Source organism: Lipophrys pholis, assembly GCF_963383615.2.
Source record: "Lipophrys pholis genome assembly, chromosome: 18".
NCBI classification, from domain to species: domain Eukaryota; kingdom Metazoa; phylum Chordata; class Actinopteri; order Blenniiformes; family Blenniidae; genus Lipophrys; species Lipophrys pholis.
This window is the reverse complement of record NC_137646.1, coordinates 19,215,465-19,227,778: the sequence shown is the minus strand read 5'-3', so window position 1 is coordinate 19,227,778 and position 12,314 is coordinate 19,215,465. Positions and strand designations below refer to the sequence as shown.

The 12,314-nt window shown below is 43.5% G+C and overlaps 1 protein-coding gene across 4 annotated transcripts in view; it reads left to right on the top strand.

The window, feature by feature from the left end:
* Positions 1-11,015, top strand: part of dhx15 (DEAH (Asp-Glu-Ala-His) box helicase 15) — a 30,459-nt gene extending 19,444 nt beyond the window's left edge. For 2 of the 4 annotated variants that reach the window (XR_013936266.1, XR_013936267.1), the window contains exons 8-14: positions 257-406; positions 926-1,034; positions 5,098-5,289; positions 6,289-6,403; positions 6,483-6,673; positions 7,858-8,027; positions 9,674-11,015. Coding sequence is in view for 2 of the 4 variants with exons in the window: in XM_080486665.1 (XP_080342791.1) it covers positions 257-406; positions 926-1,034; positions 5,098-5,289; positions 6,281-6,403; positions 6,483-6,673; positions 7,858-8,027; positions 9,674-9,791 (1,053 nt within the window). In the remaining 2 variants the exon portion in view is untranslated. Of the gene's footprint in view, positions 1-256; positions 407-925; positions 1,035-5,097; positions 5,290-6,280; positions 6,404-6,482; positions 6,674-7,857; positions 8,028-9,673 lie in introns of all 4 variants that reach the window. The other 2 variants (XM_080486665.1, XM_080486664.1) reach the window with 1 other exon arrangement.
* Positions 11,016-12,314: the final 1,299 nt, after the last annotated feature.

The following is a 12,314-nucleotide window of genomic DNA, read 5'->3' as shown; positions in this document are numbered from 1 at the left end:
ATTTATTCCTCTGACATTTCACCAGCCTGGAGCCAAGTCATACGCATGGCACAAAAACACATTATCCATGCACTATGCTGGATTGTGAGAACACTTTTATTGTCCATTTATTGTTCCCCCACTAGTATATGCAGAAGATTGTGGATGTGTGGATATTTGCTTAACTCCTTAATTTGACCTATACCTTTAGGAAAAAAAAGTCACCTAGAATGTAATTCCTCCGTCCTCTTCTTTTTTTTTTTTCCCCTCCTCCCAGGTTTATAACCCACGTATCCGAGTGGAATCCCTTTTGGTCACAGCCATCAGCAAGGCCTCGGCCCAGCAAAGGGCAGGTCGCGCTGGTCGAACACGCCCAGGAAAGTGTTTCCGCCTCTACACCGAGAAAGCTTACAAGACAGAAATGCAGGTGAGAGAAATGATGCCGTGTGAAATATTTTTATTTTATTTATTTTTTTTAATTCTCCGAGGTGTAAACACATGATTGATTCTCATATCTTACACTCTGCAACGCCAGGAGCACTTTGTATTCCCCCAGAGCAGCCTTCGAGCTGGAAAAGCTTTCTGTTATGCAATATTTGTTCTCAGAACTCCTTGATTCCCGCTTCAGCCGAATTAGAATTCCAGTAGCCACTTGCTGAAGCGCACCCCTTCCACTCTTCCTCCTAACCCATGTTAAAGACGCAGCCATCTTGTGAAAAATGGACCTGTGAGCGCGTAGTTCTTCACGATATGGGGCTAATTCTTTCACATCACGCTGAGTGGCTGAGAGCATTTTTAAGCAAGTTAAATAGCCCTTCAAATGCCCTAGACTCCCAGTCTCTGTTGAGGTTGACATATGAGTGATGCATGAGTAGATAATAGGCACCCTGACTAATTCATTTGCAATCGTTCCTTGGGCTTCGACTGTATGTCTTCGCTGGCACAGGACAACACATACCCAGAGATCCTGAGGTCTAATCTGGGCTCTGTGGTGCTGCAGCTGAAGAAACTGGGGATTGACGACCTGGTACACTTTGACTTTATGGATCCACCAGGTCAGTATTTTTTTTTCCTTTTCTATACTAAGTGTTATTCATGTTATGTCGTTTTCATGCTATACCAACATTTTTATGTTATCTCTGTCTATCTTTTTGAGGTGGAAACTAGTGGTTTCATGGATTATTTCTAATTGAAATGATGCCCATTAATTGTTCCTTATTGATGACAAGGTCTGCTCTTCAGCACCGGATTCAAATGACAAGGAATACATATCCAATCCATAATGATGAGCACCTATTACATAGTGATATTTCTTTTTGTCACATTCAAGAAATAAACCCTTACTAATTGAACAATTGTGTCACTACATTAGTAGACCTCTTGTCTGTGCACAAAACAAGAAAACCAACTGCTTAACTATTTCAAAGAATGTGAAATATATATAAAACACGCTCTGTACATGCAGTTGGACCCCATTTTCGCTGTGGTGCTTTTCCTTTTTTGAGCTGATTTGAGCTGCTTGACAAAAGGTACTTGTTCTCCAACTCATTACCACCAATATGGCCCTTGAGCAAAATCCCATAATCCCCAGCCACGGCACGACGGCAAAAACTTTTCCCGGTACGTGTAGTCAAAATTAACCAAGAGAATCGATAAAAATAGAACTTGAGTTCCAATTAATGTTTTATATTAACTTGTTGCTTGCTGCTTCCGTCACACTGGACCACAGGTGCCTGTAACCGGCCCATCAAACTCTGAAGTAGAACTATAATTGAAGTTCGAACTGGTTGATGGGTGGAGTCAATTTTCTCTGTTAATTTAATGCTTCAACTCTGCTAAAAGAGTCTTCAAGCTACCAACTTATTGGTAGCACTTATTCTCGAAGGAGAATGTGTGTTCCCACGCCTTCCAGTGGAGACCACCCCTCCTTTCCCGATCTTTAACCCCCCTCCCCCTCCCTCCCTCCTTTTTTTTTTTCTTCCCCCGCCATAATATAGTTTTCATCTCACCTCTGAGATTAAACCCATCTCTCCCCGTCCACTGTGGCAAACGCCATTTTGAGAATGAAATTGGTTACATCAATAGCAGTGCTATCACCTTGGCTATTGCCTTCCCTTTATATTCCTCCAGTGAAACGTGACTGACCTCCACCGCCACCCCCACATTTCTCACAAAACGCAGTGGTATACGTCAACATATGGGATTGGCCTCGTCAGTGCGGTGTAACTTGGAGTAGTGGGGTGGAGGAAAAGAGGCGGATTACCTTTTTATTTATTTGATCCACCGGTGGCAGGAGGTTTCTTCTAAGTAGGTCCTGAGGAGCCCGGAGGCGGCAGCTAGTTGGGTGCAACAAATGAAGTCTGCTTCAAGTCTGAGAGAGTTCCGAGACAGGTTTTATAACATCTCTTTACAGTGGATCAGTTTTGATATACCGTGTCAAAGGCCCACCTCTGAGAAAATGGATAGGTCAAAGAATTCTGTGCCGAGTCGAGCAATAGACGAAACAATAGCATCACCCTAGTCCCGAGATTTCATTTTTGTCTTTTGTGCACCTCCGTGTGTTTCTTTTTCCTCTTTAACCTGGTTTCAAATGGGTCTTTGGTGTATAGCAGCTGTGTTCCTTGGTGGGGATATAAGGTGGACATGTATTTTGTCCCATTTCTTGCTGTGTAAATTGTTGTTGAAGACATATTTGTTGGATTTGAGTTCAGGCAATAGTCCGCCTGATGATCGGAGTCTTGAACGCCGGTGGCTTTTTCTATTTGAGCTTGTCCATAATGTTAAATGGAACCTTGATTTTCCCTTTACCATGAAATGTCCGAATGTCTCGTTTATTTCTCTCTTTGCCCACCCACTCCCCGCTCGCTAAACACAGCGGCGGCCGTGTGAGCCAGACAGCCAAATAGAAAATCCAAAAGAAATCAGTAGCGATTTACACAAGGACTTGGCCGGGGTGGGATTCATTTTGCTTGTGACATTTCCAAAGAAGTACCTTTCGAAGCCAATGTGGTTTAATGTACCTTTAGCCTTTCGTCTCATTGATTTGGCCCTTGGTTAATATATCGGATTCTTGTGTGTTGAGGCAGTCAATACTTACTTTCTGATGAGTTGCGTAGGGTATAGATTGAATTTCCACACTGGTTCATCATGCTAGCAGTACTTGGAAATCAGATTTTCACCTTTTGTTCAGCCGTGCTCAAGCCATTGGTGTGGCAAGTAATGTGGCCAGCGCTCACTTTGTGCATTAGAAAAATAGTAGCTTTGATGCCCCAAATCAATATTTGTTAATCATAAAAAGAAAAATCCCTCCCTGCTGTTTGAAATGGAATTCTATGGAAGCATTTGAAAGCAATGAAAGTGAGCGAGCGCCGGAGCTTGGAGCTAATTTTCAGTTAACATGCAACTGGTCATTAGGCTTCAGCTCTCGGGAGCCAAAGGTCAATAATTGCATCTGGAGGAAAAATCTTTTAACCAAACGGTGGAAGCCTTTTGTGTTGAAGCATTAAGTAGAAAGTTCCCCTGTAATTGCATTAGTTGTTTAGGATTGCCTGAGAGGAGGATGAAAAATGAGCTCTGCCATGATTACTTCTCCACTAAGTTGCTGTCTAGCGTAACTCCCGCCGTCACACACACACACACACACACACACACACACACACACACACACACACACACACACACACACACACACACACACACACACACACACACACACACACACACACACACACACACACACACACACACACACACACACACACACACACACACACACACACACACACACACACGGCGGGCGTCTTCTCATTTTGATTCACCTCATGCTCCCTGCCACCAAACCCACTAACGGCTTCCCTTTGTTTGAGTGTTTGTGTCTTTTCTTAACTCGCATTCCCAAGTACAGCAGGTGAGGGGAGCTCTGTTTCGCTGCTTCACAGCCTTCGCCCCCCCTCCTCTCCTGGTCAATCAGGTTACCCAGACAATAAAGTGTTTGTCTTGGCCAATAACAGCTGGAACATGTGACATAGAAATCCAATTCTCTGGGAGACGACAATATTTGAAATTTTTGATCTGAATGTTTTCGTTTGCTTTAAAAAAATCTTGATTTGAGTGTCCATATTTGCAAATGTGAGTGAAACCGTACTGCACTTTTGATCCAGATTTGATTAAATAACAAAGGGACAAACAAACCTAAGGCTTAATTTAAAAAAAAACAACAACAACCTTCAGGCAATTTTAATATCAGCTTGATTTTACGCTATAAAGTGCAGCACAATGTGGTATTGTTTGCCTCTGCAACGTTAATGGTGAGTGATTGCTTTGTTTCTTTTGTTGTTGCTGTTGTTTTTTTCCCCCACCAAGCCAATGTTTTTATTTTCACGATCATGACAATGATAGCTTGGGTGCGCAGGTCACTGATAGAATCGTAAAACTTCATCTACCTTATGGTCGGGGAGCGCTGGAGCCAATCCCAGCTGACTATGGGCCAAGGCAGCGTGTGCCCAGGATGTCTCATTATTATATATTATATATGCATCCACACTTTGCAGAAACATGAAATGCTGCTTGTTGCCAGGTAGAGAGTTGCTAATTGACGCATCAGTGTTCATGATCCAATAACACCAGTATATTAAAAAAAAAAAATAACAGCCTTTTGAAACAGATTTGTCATGTCGTGCATATCACAATTATTCAAAACTAAAATATGTGCGGACGATTTAAACAACGAGGCAACAAACAAGCTTAATTTTTACAAGACTAATCCACATTTTCTTCAAATATGTTGTGTTAACTGTCAGATATGATATTTAAAAAAAGCAGTAGACTGAATTAAGTGTTCTGTCAGTGTTTGTACTCATCAAATTACTCCATTTCATAAAAGTTTTTATTTTGACTGACTTTTTGCTTTGGTCCTAAATGTGAACATGTGATCCGAGACTATTAATCAAATCTGACATAGATTTGTGTGAAAGCGTTCCAAAATTGTCATTCTCAAGTGTCGCCACGATGAAAGAGTGACAGCCTTGCAGATTGTCCCGTCTCTGCCATCTGTGTGTGCTTTGCCCATGGGCCTGGAACATTTTAATGGCCCATCTCTCGCGCTCTTGTCTCGTGCAGCCCCAGAGACCCTCATGCGAGCCCTGGAGTTGCTGAACTACCTGGCAGCGCTCAATGATGACGGTGACCTGACGGAGCTGGGCTCCATGATGGCGGAGTTCCCCCTGGACCCCCAGCTGGCCAAGATGGTCATCGCCAGCTGCGAATTCAACTGCTCCAACGAAATCCTCTCCATCACTGCCATGTTGTCAGGTAATGCTGCGGGCCGGCCCACTGCGTGGGTGTGAGCTGCTACTTCTGCCTTTTCCCCCATGCCCATGGAGCACACCTCAACAATGACCAACAGAGCAGACACATGTACATCCTTCACATACTGTAGCCTGATCGTACTTTTGTAACGCAGACACATTTTCCAGCTACTGCATCCTCTCACCTACAGATTTCACTTTTGATATATGAAAACAATGAGAGTCCAGTCAGAATAAGTGTAATGTCTACTTACTGAACTTCACTACAAGTAGGCAAATGGAGGATACAGTCTGTGGTGTCGGCTATTATTTGTGAAGAAGAGGGGGGGTACATGTCTGTACAAAATGTATAGGTGTAGCTGGAGCAGCACCTGCATGCTACAGCAGTAATTGCACTTTGGGCTTGCCAAAGCAGAATGCTGCTCATTGAGATGAATCCTGACGCCTTTGAAGGGAGTGCGAGGGTCTTTGAGAGTGGGGAAATGGATTTAACTAGCTGCCCGGACATGGTGTGCACTTAAAGCAGGTGTTTCAGGATGGCAGTTTTTTTTTTTCTTTTTTGCTGAGTTCATTAGAGTAAGCAGCAAAAAGTACACCTGAGAACGGTCCCGCCACAGCAACCAACCATGAGGCTCAATAAAACCCAGCTTTTACCCATTAAAGCCACAATCAAGCAGCTCTGACGTTAAGCAATTCTGGGCAGGTTCATCGAGGGGGGAGGGCAACACCAGGGTGAATGCTGCTGCAGGACAGGATGTTTGTTTACGCACCGGGCGCTGTGTGTTGTCTGCATCTTTAGAGAAGCTGTACTGTAGCGGATCAGGACAGAGAAATCAGTCTCTTCCCCCCCCTCTTTGACCCTCCCTCCCTCTCTCCCATGATCACTTGGCAATGCAGTGTGCCTCACTTGAGCTGAGGCCTTGTTCCTCTCTGTGGGATTTGCTTAACTTATCCCTATGGGCGGCTGTGTTGGGGCCTATACCAACCTTGTTTAGTCCCACAGTGCTTCGTCCGACCCACGGAGGCCAAGAAGGTGGCCGACGAGTCCAAGATGCGCTTCGCCCACATCGACGGAGACCACCTGACGCTGCTCAACGTCTACCACGCCTTCAAACAAAGTGAGGGGCGGCGTTACGCTTCACCCAATGCTGTTTTGACGAGAGCTCCATGCTAAAGCTGTAACATTGCTCCACTCAGACCACGACTCCACTCAGTGGTGCTACGACAACTTCGTCAACTACCGCTCGCTGATGTCGGCTGACAACGTGCGACAGCAGTTGTCCAGGATAATGGACCGCTTCAGTCTGCCGCGAAAGAGCACCGAGTTCAACAGCAGAGACTACTACATCAACATCCGCCGAGCGCTGGTCACTGGCTTCTTCATGCAGGTCAGTTGTAGTGACGGTTGCTCAAAACCTGTATTGTGTTTACATATTGGTCAATTGATGTACCGGATGGAGCATCTTCCACTTTAAAACAGGCAGAACTTGATATTCTAACCGTCAAAGAGTCTGTACCTCCTTAGAATTAGCTAATGAGAGAGACACATGATGAAATATCCCATTAAATCTAAAAGATCATTGTAGAAAAGTATAAATTAAACTCCCTAACCATCATTGCTCACTGGGATCATGGCCTTTTTTTTGTTGTTTTTTTGTAGCTGTAAGTGAAAAGCTAAGCTGACTCATTCAGTCTATCAACTGCATTGTTTTCAGTGTCAACCATATATTTCCCCATTATTTTTGTTTGGTACGTTTCACCTCTGAGTAAGCACCGTCTTCAGATCCAGCTCCACAGCAGCTAATCCCGTCCTCCTTGAAGTTTGCCCTTGTTGAGTTTGAACATTGGAGGAGAAAAAAAAAACCAAGTATTTTTGTGCAGAGGCCTGTATTAACTGAAAATGTAGCTGAGGCCTGCCTTTAAGATGAACACACACACACACACACACACACACACACACACACACACACACACACACACACACACACACACACACACACACACACACACACACACACACACACACACACACACACACACACACACACACGGCGTAGCTCTGTTTTAAACACATAACAAGAAAACAAATCAATTTGTTTCTCACTCAAGGAAACAAATGGCAGTTTTGCAAGAAGCCATTTTCAGGGCTACCTGAAACAAGCAGCCTGACAAGTTGAATTATGGCGTTAATATTTAAATATTTGTCAACATTAACCTTTATCTCGGTGACAAATTTGCGGCTCATGTTCAAGCATTCACAGGGTTCGAGATCATGTCTTTGTTTGGAAAGGCCTTTATTGAGACTGATTGCCTTGGTTAATCACGGCCGCCACGGCAGCTCGACCAAGTGGGGGGAAATCACTCACCACCCCGTTAGGAATTTGTGTCGAGTGCCACGCTACTTTTTTATCAAGGCAATAAGAATTTACTTGTGAGATTTTCGCCTGGGTCTGTATTGTTAAGATATGGGATGGAATTAAATAAAGGGAGAAATACGGCTCCTTTTTTGTCTTTCTTTCTCTTGACGTCGCCACATTTCTCTTTGATCCCCCCCCCCCCCCGCTGCGAACAGATTGCTCACCTGGAGCGCACCGGCCATTACCTCACAGTGAAGGACAACCAAGTCGTGCAGCTGCACCCGTCCACCGTGCTGGACCACAAGCCCGAGTGGGTGCTCTACAACGAGTTTGTGCTCACCACCAAGAATTACATCCGCACCTGCACTGACATCAAACCAGAGTGGTGAGTTTCAACCGGAGCTGCTTTGATGCATGTTTGAGTCGCGCTCTCTGAAGGCCGCTACACACTGTGTGATTTTCAGCCGTCCCACATGAAAGATTGACCGTCTTGAGTGAATCGTAGTGATATTTTTGGTCTTTGCTCCAAATCGGCGGCCCTGTGTTGCATTGTCAGATTGACACAGACGGCATGCGATCAAATTTGGGTTGATGGTGACTGCTGCTGCAACCTACGTTAACTAACTAACTAACCAATAGAAATGCAGCGTGGAATTACATATTTCTCTCCAAACACATATATTCCACAAGGGTGAGAGCTCCTTCCATGCTTTGCTGTTTTGTTTTTTGATTGGATGAATTTCTCAGTGGACACATTTGTTGGGTTTCTCTGTGAAAAGCACGTAGAAATGACTGTGTGATGCTATATAAATAAAGTTGAATTGAAGTGAATAGACAGGGCAAGGTGGGTGATCGGACCACCAACCTTTGGGATTGGAAGATTATTTATCGTTTACTGTAACAATGGTTCCTGCGGGTATGTGGCATTGTGAGATCCTGCATCCATAGTGGAGACATTCACCTGAGTTCTTGTGAAAATGTGTGTTCATCACTGAAGATAAACTGTTACATTCCGTTTATGACGTGAAGAAGTGTCGACTTAATCAAGAAAGATTGTGAGTCATTTTAATCCTTCATAATCTGACTGTTCAGCAGATATCGGAAAGACTGAGCAAGTTGATTTTCATTAAAAGTGTAAGATTTACTCCTGGTCTTATAGAGTTCTTGTGTGAAGATGGAGCTAAGATGGGTAGAAATTGTTGCCATCCCTGCCAACCAAATGAAGTCGTTAAAGTTTTCAGTATTCCCCGAACCATCTTGGTATGAAAGCACCCCAAGTTATACCTGAGCATAGGTCGCATCTGTGAAAAAGTGCCTCAAAACACACATTTCTTTTAACATGCAGCGTGGATAGTCCTCAGCCAGCAGCAGCTGCTCCAGAACCATCTGTGGATTTGTTCCTTTAGCGCCGAACGCCCTGCTTTTAGCCCGCGTTTAGCCTTCTGCGCTCAAGTTTTTCTGATGCTCTTGTTGGCATTTCCTGCTGTTGTTTTTTTTTTTTTTTTTTTTTTTGTTTCTTTTTAGAAATTCTACACATTTTTCATTTTGTTAAATATGATGGTAGTGAAGGTTTACCAGTGATACTTTAGCCGCATTCTGTTGTCATGCAGTGACACCTAGTGGCCCCAGATGATATTTACGGGTATATTTTGAATATAAATCACTTGTATAAACAACAACAAAAGTGTGACTTAATTATTTGGTCTGTAAGATGTTAGGATAAAATATCTCGCCTCACATTCCTCAAACCTTTGGATGTTATTGTGAGCATGAACCCAAAGATATTTGATTTGACTTTTTATAAGCTAAAATAAAATGATGCCAGCGACCCCTGGTGCAGACGCACAAGCATTGTAGCGTCGTATGCCGTCGTTCCTCCAGCCCCGTGGTGACTTCCAACACTTGCGTCTTGAAGTCGCCGTGCCTGCGCTGCTCGTCACCTCGTGAATCTGAAAGGAGCGCTTCCTCCCACAGGTAAACACCGAAGACAATTTTTGTGACTAATGTTTACTTCTTCTCCTCGTTTCCTAGGCTGGTGAAAATCGCCCCGCAGTACTACGAGTTGAGTAACTTCCCCCAGTGTGAAGCAAAGAGACAGCTGGAGCGCATCGTCGCGAAGCTCTCGTCCAAGGAATACACTCAGTACTGAGACGGTTTGCGCGCGCTGCAGCGGCGTCCCCAGTTTCCTGTCCAAGAGCAAATCTGAACTCATTTGATTGTTGTTTACTTTTCGTTTTTTTTTTTTTTTTTTTCGTTTTTTTTTTTTGTGAAGAAAGCCTAATTTTGAATTCTGTTTTTCTCTTGCTCGACGTGAAAAGAATGGTGGTTATTAGGATTTTTAACCCCTTTCTGTCCGAAGCATGATACTTCATTTAAATTTCACCATTCCAGAATACTTTTCTTTTCCCAAACGGCTCTGCTTTTGTTTGACTGGTTCTGTTAAAACCGCATTTCTGGTCCAGGGAAAGGCTTTTTGATCAACTGTAATTTATACTGTATTTTGATGCAGGCGAAATGAATTGTGCTCTTGTCACAGAGATGCTAGGAAAACACTCTCTGGTCAAATTTCCTGTCAACCGTTCAACTTAATAAAAGTGACTTTGTAATAAAACATTTTTAATTTTATTTTTTTTCCTTCCTGCATTAAAATGACAGGATAAGCCGGACATAAACTTCTCATTTAACCCTCGCTCGCAAGCCACGGGCGTGCGCACTGAGCAGTCACGTTCTGACCCGACAAATCCCGCTCGTTTCCTGGCTCTTCGGGGAAGTTAAATCTTCTTACTGGGATATTGATAGCTTCAGAAACAGTCGGAGTGAGGGGAGAGGGGGGGGGGGATGTTAATTACAAATGTTTCGGAACAAGATCAGTGTGAAATCCCCGCTGTGCCGGAGCCTGTTCTGGCTGTACCGCTTTGTGTCCCCGCCTTTTCTAGTGTGGAAGGTAAAAGCTCGGGAGAAGCACAGTTTCCAAACACTGCAGTGATCTAAAGAGAGAAAAAAGAAACACCAAAATAGCCGGAATAATGGCCGCTGACGTGACTTTTCTTACATTTCTTCAGCTTCAACATGCCGGCGTTCAGTTGCAATGTTTTAAAAAACAAAGAAACTTCAGTGTGACGAAGTTTGTCGCAAAGCTCTGCCTTCCCCTCGTTCTGTAGGTCAGTAGCTTCAAGTGAAGCGGCGTCTGATTGGCTGGCAGGCAATCTGTGAATCACACGAAGAGTCTAAACAAGAAGCGGTCTTGAGAGATCAGCTCTCACCGGCCTTTTCCTCCGTTGTCTTTTCGAGTGGCGGTCTGTGCGAGTACGTCACCCGATTTTTCCACCCTGAAATGTAAAGGAATACTGATATTAAACTTTTTCTCATGCTTTATTCTCGTTACGTCGTTTTATGATCGACTTTTTCTAAAAGTGGACTTGGCGGATACCTGCCGAGATGCAGGGTTGAGTGCTTGTAATTTGACACCAGCGTCTGTCTTTTTGGCTGTTCTGTCTGAAGTAGGCCATAAAACCAAGATGCCAACTCACTGGCATCCTCAACAGAATGTAATCCTACATGTATTTCTGAAGAAAACATGGCTTTTTCATTTATTACCACCTTTATTTCTATTTTTATATATTCATTTCTTTAATAATGGAGATTTTATAGTCGGACTTCAGTCCAACAAACTGGCCGGTTCACACATTGGCAGATGGAACAATAAATATGATCACCGAAGAGACTCTGGACATTACAGATAGCAAACTGACCAAACTCTCAAAAGTCCTCGTAATTTGACACCAGCGTCACTGTCTCGTGCATCCAGCAGACGAGTAATGACATCAACACTTTCAACCAGACATAAGCCTGAGCTTTTTCTTTCCAAAAAAACTTTCCCGAAGTTGTGGTTATAACCTCATTTTAGACGGACATCTGGAACCGCAGCTCGATTTACGTAACAAAGCCGAATCTTTTAAGCTTTTCGTTTTGACACCGCTCGGCTCTGTTCAACATCTTAACATCAATTATGAGGGAATATACATAACATTGAACTCAGAATAGAGGCAGAAATGAACTGGTAAGCATTTTCACAATCTCTGTAGTGTCTGGATGTAGGCAGGCAGAGATACCAGACCTGCTAAGGGAGTTTTAAATTAAGTCTGCAGATTGTGTAATATGCGAAGTCAGGAAATTAGCATGTGTGCTTCAATATTTTTGGACTGTTGGGAGACAAGTTTTTAAGTGGATGGCCTTTTACTGGGGAACTTACACAGAACCACAAAATGGTGCCAGGGAGATTAGTCTCTCCCTCCGAAGTGAAGCCAATAGAAAACCCATTAGTTTGAGCTGATTTGGAAATTATATAGAATTGATCCTGAGGTAAGAACAGTTTTTCTTGCTCAATACTTCCCATTGATTCAGGCTGCCATAATTACAAATGAAAATCATTATGTCTCCAAGTTGTATTTTGTTGGTGTCTGATGTGAGGCTACATGATGAGAGCGTACAGTCTTACTTCTCGTGCCTAATTGGGTGTCTGTTCGCCAGAAGTACATACATACATACATACATACATACAAAGACATTCCCAAAGAACAAAATGGGCTCCGGTGATTATCTTTTCTCGCGCTTTTAAAACCTACAAAGTTCTCAAAGTCAAGGATATGAAGCGCTGAACCGCCCAAAAATA